The sequence below is a fragment of the Octodon degus genome, unplaced genomic scaffold, assembly GCF_000260255.1.
Source record: "Octodon degus isolate 3935 unplaced genomic scaffold, OctDeg1.0 scaffold00045, whole genome shotgun sequence".
Lineage (NCBI taxonomy): Eukaryota > Metazoa > Chordata > Mammalia > Rodentia > Octodontidae > Octodon > Octodon degus.
This window is the reverse complement of record NW_004524621.1, coordinates 3756895-3778239: the sequence shown is the minus strand read 5'-3', so window position 1 is coordinate 3778239 and position 21345 is coordinate 3756895. Positions and strand designations below refer to the sequence as shown.

Here is a 21345-nt window from a genome sequence, read left to right as displayed (position 1 = left end):
GAGGAGGAGGAGAGGAGGAGGAGGAGGAGGAGGAGGAAGAGGAAGAGCAAGAGGAAGAAGAGAAGAATCACTTCATGAACTGAGATACCACTGTATGCGTGTTTATGTTGTATCCTACAACTTGGCTGAACTCATTGTTTGGCAAACTTATTGTCCTGGAAGTGTTTTTGTAGAGTTTTTAGGAAGAAACTCATGTATGAAAATAGGGGCTTCTCTATTCTTTCTTTTCTGACGTATGTGTCTCACTTATTTCTTTTGCTTCATTACACTGGTGAGAATGCCCAGCACCATGTTGCACAAGAATAGCGAAAACAGACATTTTTCATTATTCTTGATCACAAGGAGAATGCAAGTGATTGTTCTCCATTTCATGTAATGCTACCTATTGCTTTCTTATAGACACTATTTATGAAGTTGATGAGCAATTTTCAGTTGAAATGGAGACATTTTGGGAGGTGTGTTATAAGACTACAGAAATCATTTAAATTTAAATTTAATTTAAAATTCATGTTACTGCCTTCATCTGACATTGTCTTCATAGGGAAGGGGCAGGTTGGAGTCTGAGGAGGTAAAATCTAGGTTTCCTGTTTGCTCCTTGCTGGTGTAAGCAAGGCTTGTTTGGGCTACATTTTACTGTGTGGTATTCTGTCCTGCTGGGCTGCTCTTCTCTTGTGCCTTGGCTAGAGAGAACAGGCTTTTACTAGAATTTTCTTGATACATCCATGTTTTGTGCCTCTTCAACTCCAAGTCTGAGGTCCATGCTGCACAAGGAGACCCAGGGACCTCACCATCATGTGGCGCCCTGGGTCCCTCAATTCCCTTCTTCCCATGTGGCAGAATAAGGCACTGAGATACTTATGACATTGATTTTCCCAGTCCTGGCCAATCTTTTGCTCTTGCTGTTGCTCTTTTCTTGCCTCAGAGATTTCTGAGTTGTGGGCCTCTGAGCAGGAGTTCCCAGGCACCATCTCCCTGACCAGACTTGTGCTTTCCAAAGGTAATGCTTAGCAACGTCTTAGGGAGAAGAAGTAGTGCTGGGATTCTGGAGGAGGAGGGCAGGAGTGATTCACCCAATGCCTGGGGAAAGGAGGAATGGAGTCTGCAGATCCAGGGGAGCTCAATTCTCTGGGACGCAAGGGGTCCACTTAGGTGATGAAGGTATTGGGTACAGTCGAGACCAGAGCTCTGGCTTAGGGGCATAGAGACTTGGTCTACTATGGCACAGTGTAAGTTAAGGGAAGTGCCTTCAAGAGACCAAGGACAGAGGAGCTGTCTGGGAGGAATAACCCTGCTTCTTGCATAAGGAAGTACACATAGTGTGCGCTCAGAGCGTGTGTGGTGGTCCAAGACAACCACGCACAAGATGGCACTTTCCAAAGCACTAGAGAGTGTTTGGATGTAACTCACTGTGTATCAAGTGTTTCCTGTGGCTATGTGCAATTCCAGCAATGTTGGTAGCAGAGAAATGTCAGAGACAGGCTGGGATAAGAGAAGCTGGGAGCCGCAGAAAGTAAGGCAATAACGTTGTGATCTAGAAATAGATTCCTCAAGATTTTCACATAATCTGGATTGAGCTCCCGAGTTTTGACTCCCTTGTCCGGACGTCCGCCTGTCCTGTGCAGTAGCTTTCAGGCTGCAGGTGACTGAGACCTGCTTTGTGCTAGTTCAAGTTTGGAAGTGAGAGTCTCTGATCCCCTAACAAGGCCCAGAGCTTAGCCCCAGTCCCACAGAAATAAATAAAGAAAAATGAAAGAAAAAATAACTATAATCATTATTATTTGTTAGGGGATCAGGGGGATTTTGAGGAGAATTCATAGTAGTGTATGCTTTATTACAATAAATTTACAAAATTTGAAGTCATTATATATCCTGGTCAAATGTCACCTCTAGCTTGCCTTAAGGGAGCTGAGAATGAAGCAACAGCAATCGAAGACCGTGTACAGCATTAAGCTCTCGTAGTCCATGTTCTTCCTGTACTTACATGCCTATGATAATGTTTAACTTCCAAATCAGGCACACTGGGAAATAGCAGCTAATAACACAACAGAACGATTACAACAACATGCTGTAGGAAAAATTGGGCACATATAACTTCTTTCTTTGAAAAAATAATCACAAATATCATTATGTTCAGACAACAGTTGACCACTGGTAACAGAAGATCCAGAGAGCGAAGCCACAGATGCAGGGGGCCCTCTGGACCCCCAGGGTCAGCGAGAGCTTAGAGGCAGAGGAAGGGATGATGCCCCTCAGTCCTCCTTCCTATTGGTCATCCTTCCCATGGTCAAATTTGTTGTTGGCTCCTGTTCAGATCCCTCAGTAATATGTCTTTTACTGTAATATTTTAAAAAATTTTAACATTCAGCATAATTTTTCAATCACAGTTCATATCCAGCTGCTCCACCCCAAAAGAGAAAGAAGCCTCACTCTGGGGTTCAGGCGGGACCTCTGAAGCTCAGTCCCCTGAGTCTGTTATCTCCCACAGGACAGCGGCAATGCTTAGCCCTGGCCTGGCTCCTGGTGGTAGAAGGTCTCTTAGGGTTGACTCCCTTGAGTCAATGAGAAATTTTTGTCTGAGGAAAGTGCAGGACACTATGGCCTGTGGGTATCAACTATTTCCTAATGGGAGCCTCATCTGGGGTGAGGAGAGGCCCTTGCCAGGCATGGGAAGCAGGCCCTAGATAATGTTCCTGTGTCTACGACACACTCGTCCCAGCCCTCGACTTTGAAGGTGGTCTCACTGCCAGATGGCTTCCTCTGCCATCCTTGGAGAAACCACAGCCTGGATGTCTCTCACTCATTCTTGGTTCTATGTTGGTGAAGGGGAACAGAAACAATCTGTTTGCAATACTTAGCTCGCCTCTTTCTAATTTAGTTTGTGAAATATTTACTTGCAGTTTTCTTTTCCTGGAAACATCCCTCATCCATCTTCCAGCTTGGCCTTCTAAGCACTTCTTTGTCTCCCCACTCTCCACATCTCGTTTTGGTCTCCCCCATCCTTCAGCCTCCTGGCAGCCTGAATCCCAGCTGGGGCCCTGGAGTTCCTCTTTGAGTGTGACACAGCCACATCAGATTCTGCTCCTCACTGACTGCCAGAGCCAGTGCCTGGGGTGTAGACAGCAAGGGGAAAGCAAGCACCTGTCTGCACCCCCATATCAAGTGTTGAGGATCTGGGGAAGGAAAGCCTTTAAACTGTCTCGTCTTCTGTTGCCATGGCAGCAGTCCACATGTGGTGGGGGAGGGGCCAGTGTCCTTCAGATTTTGTTTCCCTCCATGAAGTGAAGATGCATCTAAGGAGGAAGCTGTCCCCAGCCATTCCATGATGCATAGAGAATCTGAGGACATATAGTAGGCAGGACAGGCACACAGCCACACTGGCAAGTGGTGACCATACTGGCAGGTGCATGTCTACGCTGGTAGGCAAGGTCCCTGCAGGTGCATACACTCCAGCATCTACCAAGGAGAACAAACCGGAGTGAATCCTTGGCTCAGTCACTCGGTAGCTGGGATACCAAGCCAGTCCTTCCGCAGGTGCTGTCCAGGGCTAGGGTTCAGCTGCAGATGACCACATCTGCCCCAGGTGCCAACATCCATCAGCAGGACATGACCCACTCACCAGCCACAAGAGACCAGGTATCAGATGAGTTGACTTGGAAGCCCACTGTGGATTACGACCCCAGGGTGGACTCCATGGTAGGAGTCTGAGAACAAGATTTCTCATTCCCCTTGTCTTTGGCTGGCTCTCTGTCCACACAGAGCCTCAGGCTGAGGTTCCTGGAGGACAGCCCAGCCCAGCCTCCTGAGGGCTGCACTCTGGATTCCCTCACTGCGGTCAGTATTTATTGATTTGCATATATTGGACCATCGCATTTCTGGGATGAACCTTACTTGGTCATGGTGTATAATCTTTACGATTTTTTGCATTCTATTTAGCAGTATCTTTTTGAAGGTTTTTTTCATCTATATTTATTAAGGAGTTTGGCCTGTAGTTTTGTTTTCTGGTTGGATCATTATCTGATTTTGGTATCAAGGTATTACTTGTTTCTAGGAATGACTTATAAGGGAGGATACTGCTTGCCTTTCAATTTTACTAAAACTTTAAGCATTAGTGGCATAGAACTTCCCTAAATTTCTTGTAGAATTCAGCAGTAAATCCAACAGGACCTGGGATTTTCTTTGTTAGTAGTTTTTAATTACATTTTGATTTTCAGTGACTGACACTGGGTTATTTAGAACTGTTATATCTTCTTGATTCCATTTCGGCAACTCATATGTATCTAGAAATCTGTCCATTTATTTTGCGTTTTCCATCTTATTAGAGTATAGGTTCTCAAAGTAGGTAGTGATCTGGGTTTCCTCAGGAACAATTGTGATTTCTCCCTTTTCATTCCTAATGACATCAATTTGAGTCTTTTCCTTCCTCTTTTTGATAAGGTTGGCTAAGATTCTGTCAATTTTATTTAATCTTTCAAAGAACCAACTTTTCCAATTCATTGATTATATTGCTTTTATAGTCTCAAATTGCATTAATTTTTACACTTACCTTTACAGTTTTCTCCATCCTACAAGCTTTTGGTTTGATTTAATAATCAAATTCAGGAGTGCAGCCCTGAGAAGCTTCCTGTCTATAAACACCAAACTCACTCTGAGAGAAATAAGAGAAACTACACCTTTTAAAACAGCATCCAAAAAATGAAATGCTTAGGAATCAAAGAGCAATACATTGAAAATTGCATTACTCTAAAAATTACAGTACTCTAAAAAATTGAAGAGGATATTGGAAACTAGAAAGATATCCCTTGCTCACAGATAGGAAAAACCAATATAGTGAAAATAGCTATATCCCCAAAATTATTATACAGATTTAACACTATCCAAATCAAAATACCATTATCATACCTCATAGAACTAGAGAAAACATTTCTAAAATTCATTTGGAAACAGGAGAGATCAAGAATAGCAAAAGCAATTCTGGGCAACAAAGGCAAGTCAGGGAGCATCACAATCCCTGACTTTAAATTCTGTGTGTGTGTGTGTGTGTGTGTGTGTGTGTGTGTGTGGTACTTGGGATGGAACTCAGGACCTTGTGCTTGCCAGGCAAGCACTTATTCCACTGGGCTATCTCCCTGGCTGCTGACTTGAAATTATACTACAGAGTTACTCTGATAAAATCAGCATGGTACTAGCAAAAAAACCACCAGATCAGAGGATCAGGGGAACACATTATAAGATGGGAAACAACTCCAGACACACTCAGGCACATTATCTTTGACAAAGGTGCCAAACACAGGCACTGAAAGAAAGATAGCCTCTTTAATAAGTGGTCCTTGAAAAACAGATTTTCCACATGCCAAAGCCTAAAACTAGACCCATATTTATTACCATGCACTAAACTAAGATAAAAATGGATCAAAGATCTAAATATTAAACCAGATACACTAAATCTTCTGGAAGAGAGAATGGGCAGAAATCTTGAAAACTCAGGTGTGTATAAAGATTTCATGAACAAAACTCTGATTGCACGGGAAATACTACAAAGAATCAACAACTGGACCTCATCCTACTAAAAAGCTTTTTCAGGATGAGGATATAGTTCAGTTGTGCAATGCCTGCCTAGAAAGTGTGAGGTCCTGAGTTTGATTCCTGTTTTCGGTTTTTTTGTTTTTGTTTTTTAAAGTGGCTTAGCTCAGTGGTGTAGTGTCTGCCTTCCAGTTTATCATATTTATTCCTAACAAAGGAATAAATATCTAGAACATACAAAGAATTGAAAAAAATATCAGACCTCCCCAAATTTAAAGACTCAATTTGAAAATCTGAAATGAATAGACATGTCTCAGATACAGAAATACAAATGGAAAATATATGAAAAAATGTTCAGCATCACTGCTCATTTGAGAGTTGTAAATTAAAACAACACTGAGATTCCACCCCCCTCTCCATGGCTAGCATCAAGATATCAACCAATAACAATGCTGGCATGGCCATGGGGACAAAGGAACCCTTTTGCACTGTTGGTGGGAGTGTAGATGGGTGCAACCACTGCAAAATCAATGTGGAGAATAGGATTTAGAGGTCCCATTTGAGGCAGCTCTTCCCCTACTGGGTATCTTTGAGGAAGAATTCAAAGAATCATACCACAGAGACACGTGCACAGCCACGTTTACAGTAATACAGTTTGTAATAGCCAAATCTTGGAAGCAGCCCAAATGCCCATGATCTGAGGAATGAATAAAGATGTGTTTTTCTATGCAATGGAGCACTACTCAACCATAAAGAAGAATAAGCTTAAGACATTTATAGGTAAATGGATGCACCTTGAGACCATACTCCTTCATGAAATTAATCCAGACACACATGTATAAATATTACTTTGTCTCCCTGGTATGAGAAACTGTAAGTGTACATAAGGACCAAAATGCACAATAGATACTGTGAAATAGAGATCTTTTTCAAAAGGAAAGCAGAACTAGGGAAGGGAAAAGGGGAAAGAAAGGAAAGGAAAAGAAAAAAATGTGAAAAGGATAAAATAGAAACAAAGCTTTATAAATAAAGAGGGGAAGAGGGATTGAAGGGAGCAGAAAGGATGAGGGGGAAGGGAATCAAGATATATCATGTACAGGTACAAATTTAATTTAAAAAATGTCACTTGGGGCCTTGAGAAGCACAACCATCTAGTGAAGGGGAGTGAGATGAAAGGACATGTCCTAGAAGCCTTGTTGCAGGACTGTGGATGTTTGGGCAGGGGAGGGAAGCTGAGGGAGACCATTTTGTCTCTATCATCTAGCTAGGCCTTCGCCTGCCTTAAAGGAGCTGACCCACTCCATGTCTCAGAGCAGCTAGGATGACAGGGAGGCTGAGCCAACCCAGAGAGTTCTTGCTAACTGTGACAGCAATCATCAACCCTCTGGATCTGTGCATCCAAGCAAGGCTGGATCAGTAATGTTTAAAATGCACCCATGTTGGAGATGAAGAGAGTCGTCCCTTGTCATTTCTCCCTGAGCAATAGAGTGAAGTCATATTTCCGTAGCATTTGCCTTGAATTAGGTATAGTATGTGTAGGTGGGAACTGAGTAAGTTCTATGAAAATCTCCTTTACTTTCTGCAGGGGACTTGCACAGAGCAAAGTGGCCCCTGCAGGGAGCCAGCACTCCAGGAACAGCTGAACCATCAACTGATGGGCAGTTCTCCTGTTGAGGTCGGAGGTAGCTTCCTACCAGAAGTCCCTGAGCCTAGCCTGGCCACTGCCATTCATGAAACTCCTGTTGGGGCTGGGGCCTGACTGGCCAGTCCTGTGGTGAAATGACACTGGGGGAGCCCAGGTGCCCTGGCCCTCCAAGGGGGTCCTGTTAGGGTTAACTTCATGCTTTCTCCATGGGGCCTGGGACAGGACTGTGTAGCTCAGGGACCCCTGGGCACGTTGTCAGCACTGGGAGCTGCTGGAGGGGCCACAAGAGGGACAGTCTGGGAGGGGAAGCCAGCACAGGCACAGAGGAGCCCTGGAAAAGGTGAGAGAGCAGGTGCTGAACCCTCAGCATGGATCCCTGGTCCTGGCAGTCCCCAAACCACAGTCTTTCTGTTACTGAGGGCAAGTTTTTCCCCTTAACTCAGCCAACAGGAGCTTGCCTTCTGTCACTTCTACCAAGAGTCCTGGTAGATATGTCACAGGCCTGCCTGACTCTGCCACTCCTTCCCTGATTGGGCACTAAAGGGATGGCATCAGCAAGGCCCTGAGTTAGGCGATGACACATGCCACGTGTGGTGGAAATGCGCATCCTGTGAGGTCCCCGCATGATGGAGGTGACCACTAGCCCAATGGGCAATGGACAAGAGAGATTCTTTTAGTGACTAGAAACAGAAAATCCAGCAACCCCAAGCCTACCAGCAAGGACCCTGGGTATGCTGGCTGTCCTTTCTGGTGTCCTCAGGCTTCTCACTGTCCTCTAGACATCCTCAGACATCCAGAGGGCACCCAGTCGCACCTCTGGCTCCTGATGGACCATTGTAGCCAGGGTGGCCAGAGGTCACTTGGTAGCTGAAGCCAGTGGTCCCACTCTTGTGTGGAGAGTGACCAATCCCACAGGAGTGGGAGGGCTGGGAGGAGTGATAAGGAGGACAGCAGCAGAAAATGGTTTACAAGTTCCTGGGAGGTGGAGAATGGATGTGGGACAGAAATTAGAAGCCCATGGGAAAAGGCACTCGACATCACCTTCCTTGCCCTGGCCACATTCAGCTTCTGTCCTCTGTGTCTGTGTCACAGATAACATGGCAAAGGAGATGTGTGGACTTCTCCAGCAGCAAGGCTGTTGAGACCAGAGCCAGCCTTTCCCTTCCTAAAACTCACAATTGCCAGCTTTTGCTTTTCCTGCTTTCCCTCCCTGAATCAGGGGCAGGGCTCAGTGTGGTCACCTGTGGGCATGAGTGCCAGGTCCTCCCACTGCCTCCTTCCAAGGGGAGGAGAACAGCTGTGGGGTGGGATGAGACAGGTGGCCCAGGTGTGCTGGAGGCCACAGAAAACATTCCTGGGTTTGGTCCCAACACGTAAACAATCAAACAAAAGCATTAGTGCTGAAGAATAGCCTGTCACCATGGTTATCAGGAAATGGCACACTTGTACATAATGAGGGCTTTAGCAGATGCCAGGCCATCTGATATTGCAGTCTGGGGCCAAATGGGAAGTGCCCGGTGTTACTCTTTATGCAGCTTTGGGGCAGCACAAAAACACCTCCATCTGCAAAAATCATCTTTTCCTTTATTGGGGAGCTGGGGCAGTGACAGCTTGGGTCTCAGTCCTCCTTAGTTAGCACTTGGGTGCACAGCAGCTTGGAATGCACAAGGAGTGACTGAAAATCATGCAAGCATTTGAGTTTTAAAATATTTCTTACAGCAAAAAACACATTGGCATGAATACCCATAGAATCCTCCTCCCTTTGAACACACTCTTCCCATCATCCTTGCCACTCTCTACAGCAGCTCTGAAGTTCTCTTTCCTCACTGTCTTTATGAGGTGTGATTTTAAAAAAATGCAGTGAATTCTGCCGGTGAGTGCCTCCAACGTGACCTGTGTCCTCATCCACTTTGTTCCCTGGGAACGGGCACCTTGTGACTTCGGGCTCCTCCCCAAAGACAAAATGACCATGGAAAGCTCAATGTTTTGAATCCATTCAGAATGTCTAAGCATCTAGGACAGCACAACTGAAGACACTGAGCGAGGAGTACAGAATCTGCTGCAGGAAGAGGCAAGGACGATGGGGTGAGTATCCACACACTGAACAGGAGTATGTGGATGGGGTTCGTGGAGATCTATCTTTCACTGTAAATCTTTTTTTCTTTATTCAAACACACAGTATTATCCAGTCACACCTGGCTTGCAGGCCCGCCCAGCTTGGCGTGGGAATCACTGCAACGGAGGGGTAGGGGTGGCGTTAAGGGGGATCATCTCTTCTTTGGTTCTCAAATTTATTACCAGTACAAAGGTACCTAATAAGGACCAAAAAGAAAAATGCCCATTAGTCCCCCCCCCCCCCAGGGCTCCTCATGCCCCTGCCAAGAGTGTCCCAGGCTGGGAAGCCGCGCCCGGCCCCACGGACTCACATGGGGCAAGCGACAGAGGCTTCCAGCTCCGGTGCCTGTGGGCCGCTGGTACAGCAGGCGGCGGAGCCACGGACCAAACTGGCGCCCCCAGCAGGAGCCACCCAACACACGCGCACCTGCGCCGCCCGCGCCTGCCTCCAACCAATCCGGGCGCCGGGCGGGGCGCCGGGCGGGAGGCGGGGGGCGGGGCGCGGGTCCAGAGCTCAGCCCGCGGGCGCCAGCAGAGCAGAAGCAAGCGTAGCCTCATCCCACAACCTTGTCCCGCAGCCTCGTCCCTCCTCGTCCCGCCGCCGCCGTGGCATGGCCTGTCTGATGGCCGCCTTCTCGGTCGGCACCGCCATGGTGAGTGTGCCGCTTCAGCGGCGGACTGGGTTTCTTTCCAAGTAGAGCAGAGGACGCACAAAGACCCTCACGCAGCTCTCCGCACAGCCGCGTCCAGCGTCTGGGGTGCTGGCCCGGCAGGTGTCAGACTCCAGGAGCCCCTCGCCCCCTTGGGTACTCCATGCTCCGGCTGGGGACGCCGAGGGGCCCGGAGAGGCACGCGGGGCGGCGAGTGGCCCCACAAGTGGACAGATGCTCGGCCTCCCAGAGGGGCGTGGGCCTCGGGGACCCGGAGCGCGCGGGGAGGGGCAGCAGCCTGGGCCCCAGGGGAGGGGTCGGATTCTCCACACCATTGATGCGGAGCGCTTGAGGAGTGGGGGCCTCTGAACCCGGGGAAGCGCCGCGCACGTTGGGAACAAAAGGGAGAGCTGCTCCCCGAGCCGAGCCTGCACTGGCCCTACGCTCCTCGGGGACAGCGCCTTGCGGAGGGGGCGGCGGAGTCCCGGGGAGACGAGAGAGGATGAGCCCGGAGCCCTGCGTGGAGTTCTGCGCCAGGGTGGGCACAGGCACGCGCACTTCGCTCTGGAGGGTGGTGAGGGTCCCAACTCAGAGAAGAGGACGGGTGCTGGCGACTTCAAGGCAGTACACAGTCAGCGGCGCAAATGCTGCTCTAGGCTGGCTGGTCATCACCGCTGGTACGTTTACTCTCACCGGAAAATTGAAAAACAAAGTAACCGTCAGCCACCCATGCACCCACCTCGTCTTTCCTAGGGCGCTGAAGGTCTGCGCCTACCACGTCCACACTATGGCTAGCTGGGCGCCTGCGCTCCACAGTCAGGCACCCTAAGTGTTTTCAACCAGCAGGTCCTCTGTGTCCCACCCTGGAGCATCCCTTCTCTCCCATCTCTCTGTGTATTACTATCTTGCCGGTTCCTTCCCATACACTGTCAGCCCACAGTGCAGAGCATGCACCTCCCCTTTATTTCATTTTTAGCATCCTGTATTTGAAGTCAGCAGGGCTCAGCAGGATTTGACCGACAGTTACCTCTTGCCTTGAGCTCAGGGGAAAAAAAAAGTAACCTGCTTTGTGCGCATGCCTTCTCTGACGACTGCATCCTATGATTCCAAACAGGTTACTGTAGAACATACCAGCCGCTCCAGCTCATTATATAATGATTCAGTGTAAACGTAGAGAATGGGGCGAAGACAGTCGGTAGAGGGTGGGGCAATCAGGCCAGGGACCCCACCACCTCCCATTTCTGGGCTTGCTCCTGGCTTCCTACACAGAAGAAACAAGGAAAAAAAAAATCAGAAAACCCAGCTACTGCCTGAGGACATTTATTTGCTTTTATCTAGTTAGTGTTTGGGTAACACTTGAAAAAAGTCTTCCTTTTGCACCCTTTCATTTACTTTGGATTTCTGTATTGTGCTGACAATGAGAATTAAGATTGTCAGGTGTCTTGCAGGTAAAGGAGGTTTCAGAGCCCAAGGTAACCCTCAGGCTCTTTTTGGGGCTGCAGGGATGGCTGGTAGGTGTGGAAGGAAGAGTCAGGTTGCTTTTAAGATACAGATTCTTTGTACTTTTTTTTTTTTTTCTAACATTGTGTTGTGGTTTCACACAGCCCCAGAGGGGTATGTCTTCTTCTCACTTGGAGATGCTAATTGACTAGCTTGTCCCCCCACTCCCACAACTTGTTTTGCTTGAGAATCACTTTCCTTCCTGAAAACGCAGTGGTTTTTATTTTTATTTTTAATTTGGGAATTTCTGTCTTTCTATGGACATGCTACCCAAAGGAACTGCTCCTCAAAATAGGCATGGTCAGACCTGCCTGGAGCTACACTAGGAGACCAGCTGGAAGTAGTGGGTGCTATAGGAATACAGAAAAACAAGTTTTTAAAAAATTCTATGCAAAAGCCCTTGACAAGTGCCCAGGACCCCTGGTCTTGCTTCTCCATCTTTCCCTGCCCAGAGTCTCACTGTGCTGATCTGAGAGTGATTTGGGCATTGGGGATAGCGGGTTGGGGCCTCTGGGCCCAGATGGGCATCTGGATAGGTATGCATTCTCAGTGGCCACTCAAGCACAGTCTGCCCTTGGGACTCAACTCAGGGCGTGACATTTTGGTCACTTTCCTGTGAGTGGTTGGCAAAAAGATTATGAGTCTAGTATGCTTTCTTCAAATGTGGCCAGGATGCCAGGGGACAAGGCATGGATGGGCACCACTGTGGGCAGTATGAAGCAGGGAGGAGAGTCTCTTCCCTGTGATGTGTAAAGAAAGTTTCCCGACTCTGTTCCAGCAAAAGGTCTCACAGTGGCCTGGTTTTGCTGCTCACTAGTATCACAGACCCTCCCAGCTCCTTATGCCCAGTGTTCTAGCTGAATTCCCCACCACTCTGCCCCACACCCAGGAGAACATGTTCGGAGCAGGACCCCTCAGCACACAGCTTCAGGGGTGACCTGTTCTTATTTACCATCCACAGCATAGAACACAATAGCTGTGCTTAGGGAGAGATCAGAGGCATCGCTTGGGAAGGATCAACAAACAGAAGAGTGAGAGAGAACAGGAGGGACTAGGTGTTTGCTGTATTTTTAATGAGCTCAGAAGGCAAAGGAAAAGCTAGCTGTAACCTACATTGCCGGCAGCTCACGTCTGAGGATGTTTCCAGAGAGCTGATCTATTTCAGAATGACAGGTCACTGCCTCCCATCACACGTATTTTGTGTGATTTTGTTAATTGGGTGAGGCCACTGGACACCCTGGAGGAGGGCAGGATTGTATATGTTGCTGGGGTAGGACTGTGGGAGACTGAGACTTTGGGGCCGGTGTAGTATGCTGTGAACTTTTCTGGGGCGGATGGACTCAGGGGGACCCACATGTTGCTGCAGAGAGCTAAGCAGTGCTCCAGCAACATTGGCTCATTGCTTGCAGGGCTGGGGGCGAGGCAGGTTCTGACATGGAAATGGTCTCCTCCCTCCCCATCCACGTCCACCAGTTACAGCAGGAGATGGCAGAGGCTAATCTACACAGGCTGGATTTAACAGGCATGTTGTGACCGCTGAATCAGTAGGCACTATTGTTTACAGTCACCCAGCACATACCTGGCACCCTTCATGAGCACTTTTCATCGTGAGATTCTGACTCTGGCTTCTCCGTCTCAGCCCCAGAGTGGGTTTAGTCACCAGCTGTGTGCCTGTGGCACATCCACTTGTCTCCATCCCATTAGAGCTGGCTGGTCCAGGCCCCCCGGGCACCTGCACCACCTTGGCACCTGGCTGAGCTCAATCACCACTGTCTTTCTGAAGCCTGGGCTCTGCTCCTTTTTTCCACCAGATCTTGCTTCACTGGTTGCACTGGCCCCTTTCTCACCTGTGGCCTAATGTTGAACTTGAGTTTGCAGAGGCCAGAGCATGCCTGTCTGGCCTCTCGGCTTTGTTTGGCACTCTTTGTCCTGTGAATGAATGAGTCTGTGCCAGAGTGACCAGATGGGCTGGGGGCCCAGGGGAGAGGAAGCCCCCATGATGCATGTCTGATGCCCTACATCTGCCACCATGGCTGGCTGGCTAGCTGCAGTTGTGGCTGTTCATCCCTGACTTTCTGTGGGTTTCCCAGGGCCTGGGTACCTGAAGGAAGTGCTTTTGAGGAGGGGTAGATGACCCTCTGCACCTGGAACCTGAAAAGTGTAAGAATTGGCAGGCCACTCCCTATGCCTCACTCCACCTGCACCCCCAACCTGTTCCGGGTTGGGACAGGCATGGCTTTTGGGGACCAGTGCTTTGTCTTTCTGTTTATAAGGCGAGGGGGCTGGAATGGCCATAGGGCTGGCTTGAGCAGACCATCCTACCAAACTGCTCCTTGATACCCCTGTTCCCAAGGGTAGGAGCTGGTACTTTGTAGGCTATTTTGGGGTCCATACAAGCTATAGACATGTGGCCTCAAAGGGCAGGCAGCGTGGTTCAGAGAGAGTGTCCTGGGGCCTGCTCAGGCACTCTGTTCTTGTCTTATCACCAAGGCTCAGGGCAATCTAGGAAAGAGTGTCGTGGGACCCTGTCAGTAGCCCCCACATGGAAGACCTGGGAGCAGATGTAGAGGCTGTCTTCAGAGCTCCCTGATAGGCTCCCTCAGTCTCCTGATCTCTGCAGAACAGACTCAGGCCTTCCCCGGCTTGGTCCAGGAACATGTGGACCTGCTCATGTTGGTGCTGGGCTCAGCGTGCACTCGTGGCAATCGTGGCTCACCAGGCTGAGCTGGAGTTTCCTTCTGCACTAGCATGCTGCATCCATATAGACTTTGGGCAGTGACCACGTTTTGCTTTGGTGAAGTCTTTCAGAGGGGGGTGGTACCCTTGAGATGCACACGCGCGCGCACGCGTGTATTCCATATCTCTTTCTCTTGAATCCAAGAAGACATTTTCTGTCTCCAAAAGATCCAGAATTCCCATGCCAACCTCTCCCACGAGCCTGCTTGTGTTTTAAGCATCGCCAGCCCCCAAGGTTAGATCCAGATTTCTAACAGTGAACTACTGCCAGCTCTTCCGCAAGTCATGTCCTTGCCCTCAAGGGTGCATGCTAATGTGTGGGGAAGACCACATCAGCTGCTGGGGTCTGTGGGGACTATATGGATACTCCATACTCTGGTTTTGTTGTGGGTTTTTGATAAATAGTAATGAGATGAGCTGGGTATGGTGGCACACACCTGTCATCCCAGTACTCAGGAGGCAGAAGCAAGATCACCACAAGTTGAAGGTCAGCCTGGGCTACATAGTGAGTTCAAGACCAGCTTGGATACCTTTGGAATACACCTTTGTCTCTAAATAAATAAAGTAATAATAAATAGCAAGCAACTCAAAAGAAATAATTGAATGTACAGACAAAGAACAGATGGCAGCAGCAGCAGTTGCCCCCAACCCTGAGCAGCCAGCAAGGCTAGGGCAGGTCAGACAGAGTGAGGGCCTGGTTGTCCAGGAAGCTGATGTCCTCAGCCCAGGGATTGTTGCAGAAGGCCCACTCCAGGGCCCTGAGATGTGCTCACTCAGTTCAGGAGACCAAGAGTTCAGCATAATATTTGCTCCTGGACTGCTGTGCCTGGAGGTCCTGCAGCATATCGATTGGGTCGGGGTTGCCAAGCCATTAGAAAAGCGGAGCACTGTCTCTGCATGAGCACTTAGGGTTCTTGCACGTTGCCTCCAACTGGCATGCTGCGTTTCTCTGGCCCCCAGTGGAAGCTGTGAGAGCCAGTACCGGGGCCAGGGTGTGGCTCCCTGGCAGAGCGCTTGCCAGGAGTGCACAAGCCCCTGGGTTCCCTCCTCAACACTTTAAAAAAGAAAAACAAAAACCTCTGACTATGCTTTGGATGCTAAGCACCCTTCTGATGCCACCAAATAAACCCTGCAAGTGTTGTGGTGACTTAGTTTTGGAGATTGCTTGTGTTACTCACTTGCCTTGGAGCAGGTTCCTTAAATTCTCTGGCCCTCACTTTCCTTTTTCTGTATAACAGTAGAAGAAAACATGAGCCTTTTCACCTTGTCGGTGCTATCATGAAGGCATGGGGTTGTGAGTGATTTGTAAACTTTCAGAGTCAAGTATGAAGACCAACTCCGTGGTGTTCCTGCTCGTGAGAGGTTGTTAGATTACACAAGGACGACACTGAAACAATGCAGCTTAAAACTCTTATAACCTTCCATTGCTTCAGTGCTTCATGTGTCTTTATTGAGGGTTTTTATGAGTGAACTATAAATAACTCTTTACAGTGGTCACTAATTTTTCATTGTGGAGGGGGTGATTCAATTGTTACGGTTTTGTGATTAGAATTTATAGTTCCAGGGGAAGCCCTGTGGGTCAGTGTAACATTTTATCTAAACATCTTTTTGGTAGAAAGAAGACTGATGATTAGAAATGACAATTCCTGCAGGCAGCCACCTCTTTTCTGCTGCAGAGCCACACTGGCAGTGTAAGAAGCACGGCTGTTTGTAACCAGTAACCCTGTGCCTAGTGACCGGGGTCTTTATGTCCCTTTTCCATGCACCCTGTAACATGTCCTGTTGCTTCTTCCTCATCTCTCTAGAATGCCAGCAGTTACTCGGCTGCAATGACAGAGCCCAAGTCTGTGTGTGTCTCAGTGGACGAGGTTGTTTCCAGCAGTGTGGATGATGCAGAGACAGACTTGCTTAACGGGCATCTGAAGAAGGTGGACAACAATCTCACTGAGGCCCAGCGCTTTTCCTCCTTGCCCCGGAGGGCAGCTGTGAACATCGAGTTCAAGGACCTTTCCTACTCTGTTCCTGAAGGACCCTGGTGGAGGAAGAAAGGTAGGAGGGCAGGGCATTGTGGACTGTGCACAAAACCCAGGTCTGGAAGTTGGAGGCCTGAGGTTCTCTTCCACTGCTGTTGCCAATTTATTAAATTGTTGTATGCCATGAAATGAATAGGTTGGATTAGGTAATCTGAACATTCACAGTATGTCTAAAATTCTGTGATACGGTTACAGGTCAAGTATCTCTTTTTGTAAACACTTGGACCCAGAGTGTGTCAAGATTTTGGATTTGTGCAGCTTTGGGGATATGTGCATGTACATGATGTCTTGGGAAGGGACCCCCGTGTAAGCATGATGATCATTTGTGTGGCACATACACCTCACAGGTGGGCTCACGGTAACTTTATACAATGCACCTGTGTTTAGATTGGGACCTGGTACATGGGGCCAGGTGTGGAAGTTTCTACATGTGCAGTGAGATTGTATCAGAAAGTTGAGATTTTGGAGCACTTTGGGTTTAGATGCCCTGCCCATGCAGGGAACCCATCGGGGCTGGGCAGTGTCAGCATGTAGCTGCTTCCCGTGGGTGCTTGAGGGTCTGTGTCAGCAGGCACTGTGGGCTTTGGCTCATGTCAATCTTTCACGATGGTGCATTTCTGGTTCTGCAGAGCGAAACGGAAGGCAGGGGGTACTTCTCAAGTCTGAAGGGTTAAAAGCAGCCAGGGCTCTGGCATGACCTCTCTGAGAACTATTTTTCTGCTTAGGGTCTTGGAAGGAGTCTTGGGTGGGGTTGCTGCTGCACTGGAGAGAAAACCAAACTGTCATAAAGTGATCGGTATAAATCAAAAGACAAGGAATTGGGAAGGCGCAGCTGAGGAAGCCTCTGAAAAGCCCGTACCCAGTGTAGGACTCTGCCACCAGCTAGCTGGGACAGAAGACTGACACTTGAATCTTTGCATGTGAGGAGAGTGCTTGCCTCTCTGGGTGGCTGGATCTTTCCCTGGCTGATCTCCTCTCTCCTCGGACCTTTTCTCCACTTTCACCCCTGCTGTGTGCATGTACAGGTCACTGCTTGTAAGGGAACCCTCCAGGGGGTGGGGAGGGGAGCCAGACATCCCCAAGGTGGCCCAGGTTTCCACAGAGTCACCAAAAGCAGCTTGGAGATCTGAGAGGTGGAATGTTTTTTTTTGTGTTTTGTTTCTTTTAAGGACTCAACTTTTCAACCTAAATTCAGTCCTTCTTTCTTTTTGAAAACCAACCAAGACTCTCTGCTCTCTGCTCTTCTGCTTTTCTTTCTACCTCCCCTCTGTTTCATTTCTCCATCCTCTGGATGCTAAGCTTTTGGCATCAGCACTCCTTGGCTGATGGCACAGTTTTGAAGCCTTGGCAGGTGGACTGACTCCTGGAGCCTGTGCATTGGGGGTGGTTGGGTTGGGTCCGAGTTTCACAACCAGGGGCAGATTCTGTACCCTCTCCAGCTTGATCATGTGGCACTGTCACCCAATACAGGCATTTCAGAGCATGCAGCTTGTTTTGTTAGAAGTTCTGTGCCAGCGAGTTTGGGCCCATCCTGTCAAGCCTGTTGGAATTCCACATAGGCACCGAGCCTTTGCCCTCTCAATTCGAAGATTTTAAAGAAAACTGTAACAGGAAACCACAGCCCTTGTCATGGTTGGGCCTTGCTTGTTTGTATAAATTGTGGCAGACCTGTGCAAGGCTAGATGTAGAACCCTCTGTCCATCTGCCATGTGTGGCCTTAGAGATGTCACCACAGGAATCAGAATGCAGATGGATGTCCCATGGTCTACCATGCAGGAGACCTGGGCAGCACACGAAGCCCAGCATATGAAGTGCTGCCCAGCTTTTTGCAAGTGTCAAATGGCCAGCTGGGTGTCTTGTCCACCCCATGTTCGGGGCCACCTGCCATCAGTCAGCTGGATGATGGTTCTACTGTAGGAAGGACCACAGCTGCTCTGCTCCAGGGCCTCAGCCAGGTGGCCCTGGGGAGATACTCGCCCTGTAGTAACCTCAGTGGAAGAGCAGGAAATGGCCCTGCAGGACGTGCCCATGAGTCAGTAGTGGTGGAGCCAGAGGGGATGACGGACAGGATCACTGGCCAAGGCCCAGTGTGGTTGCTTAGCCAGCACATGAGCTATGACTGCGCTCCCTGACTTCCTGCCGGTTCTCCTCTTTGGCAGTGTATTCTTTGTCTCTGCCTGCTCTCCTGTGTGCCCTGTTCCTCTCTTTGTCCCCAGGATCTACCCTTGAGAATCTAGCTGGATATGACTCCTGCCTTCTTTTTCTCACTGAGTAGAGGACACCTAGGCTGGTGTGGCAAAGGCCTGGGACCAGGGCAGTGACTTCTCATCCTGTTCAGCCAGCATGAAGGTTGTGCCCACTCTGTCCCAAAAGGCTCTTCCTGGACACTCAGGTGTCCCAGGCAGTGACTTGGTGGCTTGGGCTGGAAGCTGCAGTCTGGGAAGCCTTGTGATTTCTGCAACCAGTTTCATCCTCGCTGTGCTTCCCATTGGCACCATCATCAGTGCCGTATCTGGCGGGTTCTGGCATTGTGCACCACTGTTCCCCCATTCAGACCCCCCCCAACAACAAAGTGTGTGTTAAGCCTGCACCCATGGCAGGCCTTCTAGTGCCCGCTTGTCTTCCCAGCACTTTGAGAGGATCTCAAGTTTGAGCCCAACACCAGCTATTTAGCAAGATCATTTCAAAATAAGCAATAAACAGGGCTGAGGATGTAGCTCAGTATGAAGGTACAGGAAAACAAATGGACCCAGATGTCAGGCTGCCCTGGAGGCCTTCTTTGGGCCTGGGACACACTGCTGTCCTCCTGCGCGCACCTGCTTGTCCTCAGTCTATCTTCTTCCCTTCCCCCCATGTGATTTCTTCCTTTCCTGGTTCTGTTCCTCTGCTCTCTGCTGACTGTCCTGGATCCTAGCAGAGTCTGTGTATTAGGCTGAGAGACCACATCCCTCCACCCTGTGTACCTCTCTGTCCCCATGCCGGCGATTTTAGATTTGGCAGCATCTATGGTGCTGGTGACCTTCAGCACAGGTGAGTTCTCTCAGGATGACACCTGAATAGCTTTGCTTTCTTACCTGGCTGATTGTTTTCAGCTTTTAAATCTGAGCAGGACACTCTGAGCTAACTGTAAAGAACAGTAGATACCTTGGTCGTTCAAGGGGAACCTCACCAAGTATAAGAGGGGTGGAGCTTGGGGTACCTGCTCTGAGCACCCCGCACAGCCTGGTAAAAGCAATAGGAGCCCAGGAGAGAAAGTGTTTTGCCCAAGGTCAGAGCCAAAACTGGGGCCCAGCAGTCCCTTCCCATCACGGGGATACCAGACCACGCAGGGGCGTCCGGGGCTGATTCTTGACATAATTCCTCCTGAAATATGGAGCACTGTACCAAGGGGAGACTTGTGATTGGAACATTCTAAACTCTTCCATGAACATTTTAAAGATAGCAGACAGAGAAAAAAGACTTCACTATCCTCAGAAGAAATGATGAGAAATCAATAGCAATATTTTTAAGAAGGTAGTACCAGGCCCTTTTTGTTTTCATTACTGGGATTGAACCCAAGGCCTTTGCACCGAGCTATGTCTCCAGTTCTTTCATATTTTTTATTCGGAGATAGAATTGTGCCAAGCCAGCCAGATCAGGCCCAAATCAGCGTGCTGGAATGACAGGTGTGCACCACCAGGGCCTGGGTCAAGGCCTGAAATTTTAACATCTTCCAGCTTGATTGCCCAGCATTGACCATGGTATTTAAGAAAACATCTTGTGTTTTCAATTGTAGTTACATTTTCATTGTATGATTAATGATGTCTTTGGAGGAAGAACTAGATCACATAATAGATTCCTAGTAGAGAACATAATTGTGAGAGGAGCCGCTCTCAGGAGGAGACAGCACTCCCTGAGGACAGCTTCAGCGGCTGCTGGTATAGTAATTACCCTCCCTTAAGGAATCCACTCACGTAGCGCACGAGGTGATGGGACAGATGATTGGGAACAATATTGACTTTGGTGCCATCACACGCATGGATACAGCCATTTCTGTCCTCCTCACTCACCCTCAGCATGGCTCTTGGAAGCAACCCAGATTCCTACACTGTACGTGCTGTGTCAGTGCCCTGTCAGACCCTTGTTAGAAAGAGAATCCATAGGGCCGCAATCTTGGTGAAGATGACAGCGATGAGACTTTTTCTTCATAGCTCTGAATGCTGAACCCACTCACTTGGGGGCTGGTTTATATTATGATGTGGTGGCTGTGATGAACAGACAGAGGACTCTTAGCCCCCACCCACCCACTCCCCAGGGGTATCTGATCAGTTTCCATGCATAGTTGACTGAGTAAGGCAATTCCTCCAACTCCTAGGTCCAAGGGGTCTGTTCAGGGGGGATTCTGCCCATTTCACTCCTGGAAGCTGCAACTCGAGGTTTGCTACTTCCTGAGCTCCCCGAGGACATGGGAAGGGGGAAGATAACACTGAAAGCAGCTCTGTAGAACTTCCAGTCACCATTAGGTAACTTCCTGGAAATTCCTAAGTTTCTTGCTTCTGAGTGGGTTGCCCTGGGTACCACATGCAGTCCCTCTAGCCCGGGAGCTCGTTCTGGAAAATGAACACAACCCCTTGGGTCACCTAATGACAGAGTTCAGGGGCACAGCACGAGCACAGGCACCTGGACTTTCCAGCTTGTTCCTTGCTCTTCTCCAAGTGGGCTGTTATCTCCAGGTGGCCACGCTGGGGTAGGAGGTGGAATAGTATCTCTTCCTCGTAAACTCAGAAGCCAGGAAGGAGTTAAGTATTCCAGGAAGCTCTGAATCTGATTATCAGGCTTGATGTGCTTTTAAACTATAAAAATGTTTTCACAGGGCTGGTGATATAGTTCAGTGGCATATGCACCTGCCTGGCAAGCGTGAGGTCCTGAGTTCAATCCCCAGTAAAAAACAAAAAAATGCTTTCGCACACTTTTCCCAAATTAAAGTTAGCTTTCTCTTAATTTCCATTGCTACTTCAGGAAGCCTGTGCTTACAGGCTGGCCCACATGAATGAGTGCAGGGAGCCATTAAGAAACCCCTTTCAGGAATCCTAGTGGGAAGCTTAGATTCCAACCAAGTACGGGGTGTCCCAATCCAGTCCAGTAGATCCAGGGACGGTGGCTGTGG

The 21345-nt window shown here is 48.9% G+C and overlaps 1 protein-coding gene across 2 annotated transcripts in view; it reads left to right on the top strand.

Moving 5' to 3' along the window:
- The first annotated feature begins 9796 nt into the window (after positions 1-9796).
- Abcg1 (ATP binding cassette subfamily G member 1) overlaps positions 9797-21345 on the top strand; it is a 47873-nt gene continuing 36324 nt past the window's right edge. For both annotated transcript variants that reach the window (XM_004631787.3, XM_004631786.2), the window contains exons 1-2: positions 9797-9933; positions 15972-16215. In XM_004631787.3, coding sequence (XP_004631844.1) covers positions 9892-9933; positions 15972-16215 — 286 coding nt within the window. In that variant the 5' untranslated portion in view covers positions 9797-9891. The remainder of the gene's footprint in view (positions 9934-15971; positions 16216-21345) is intronic.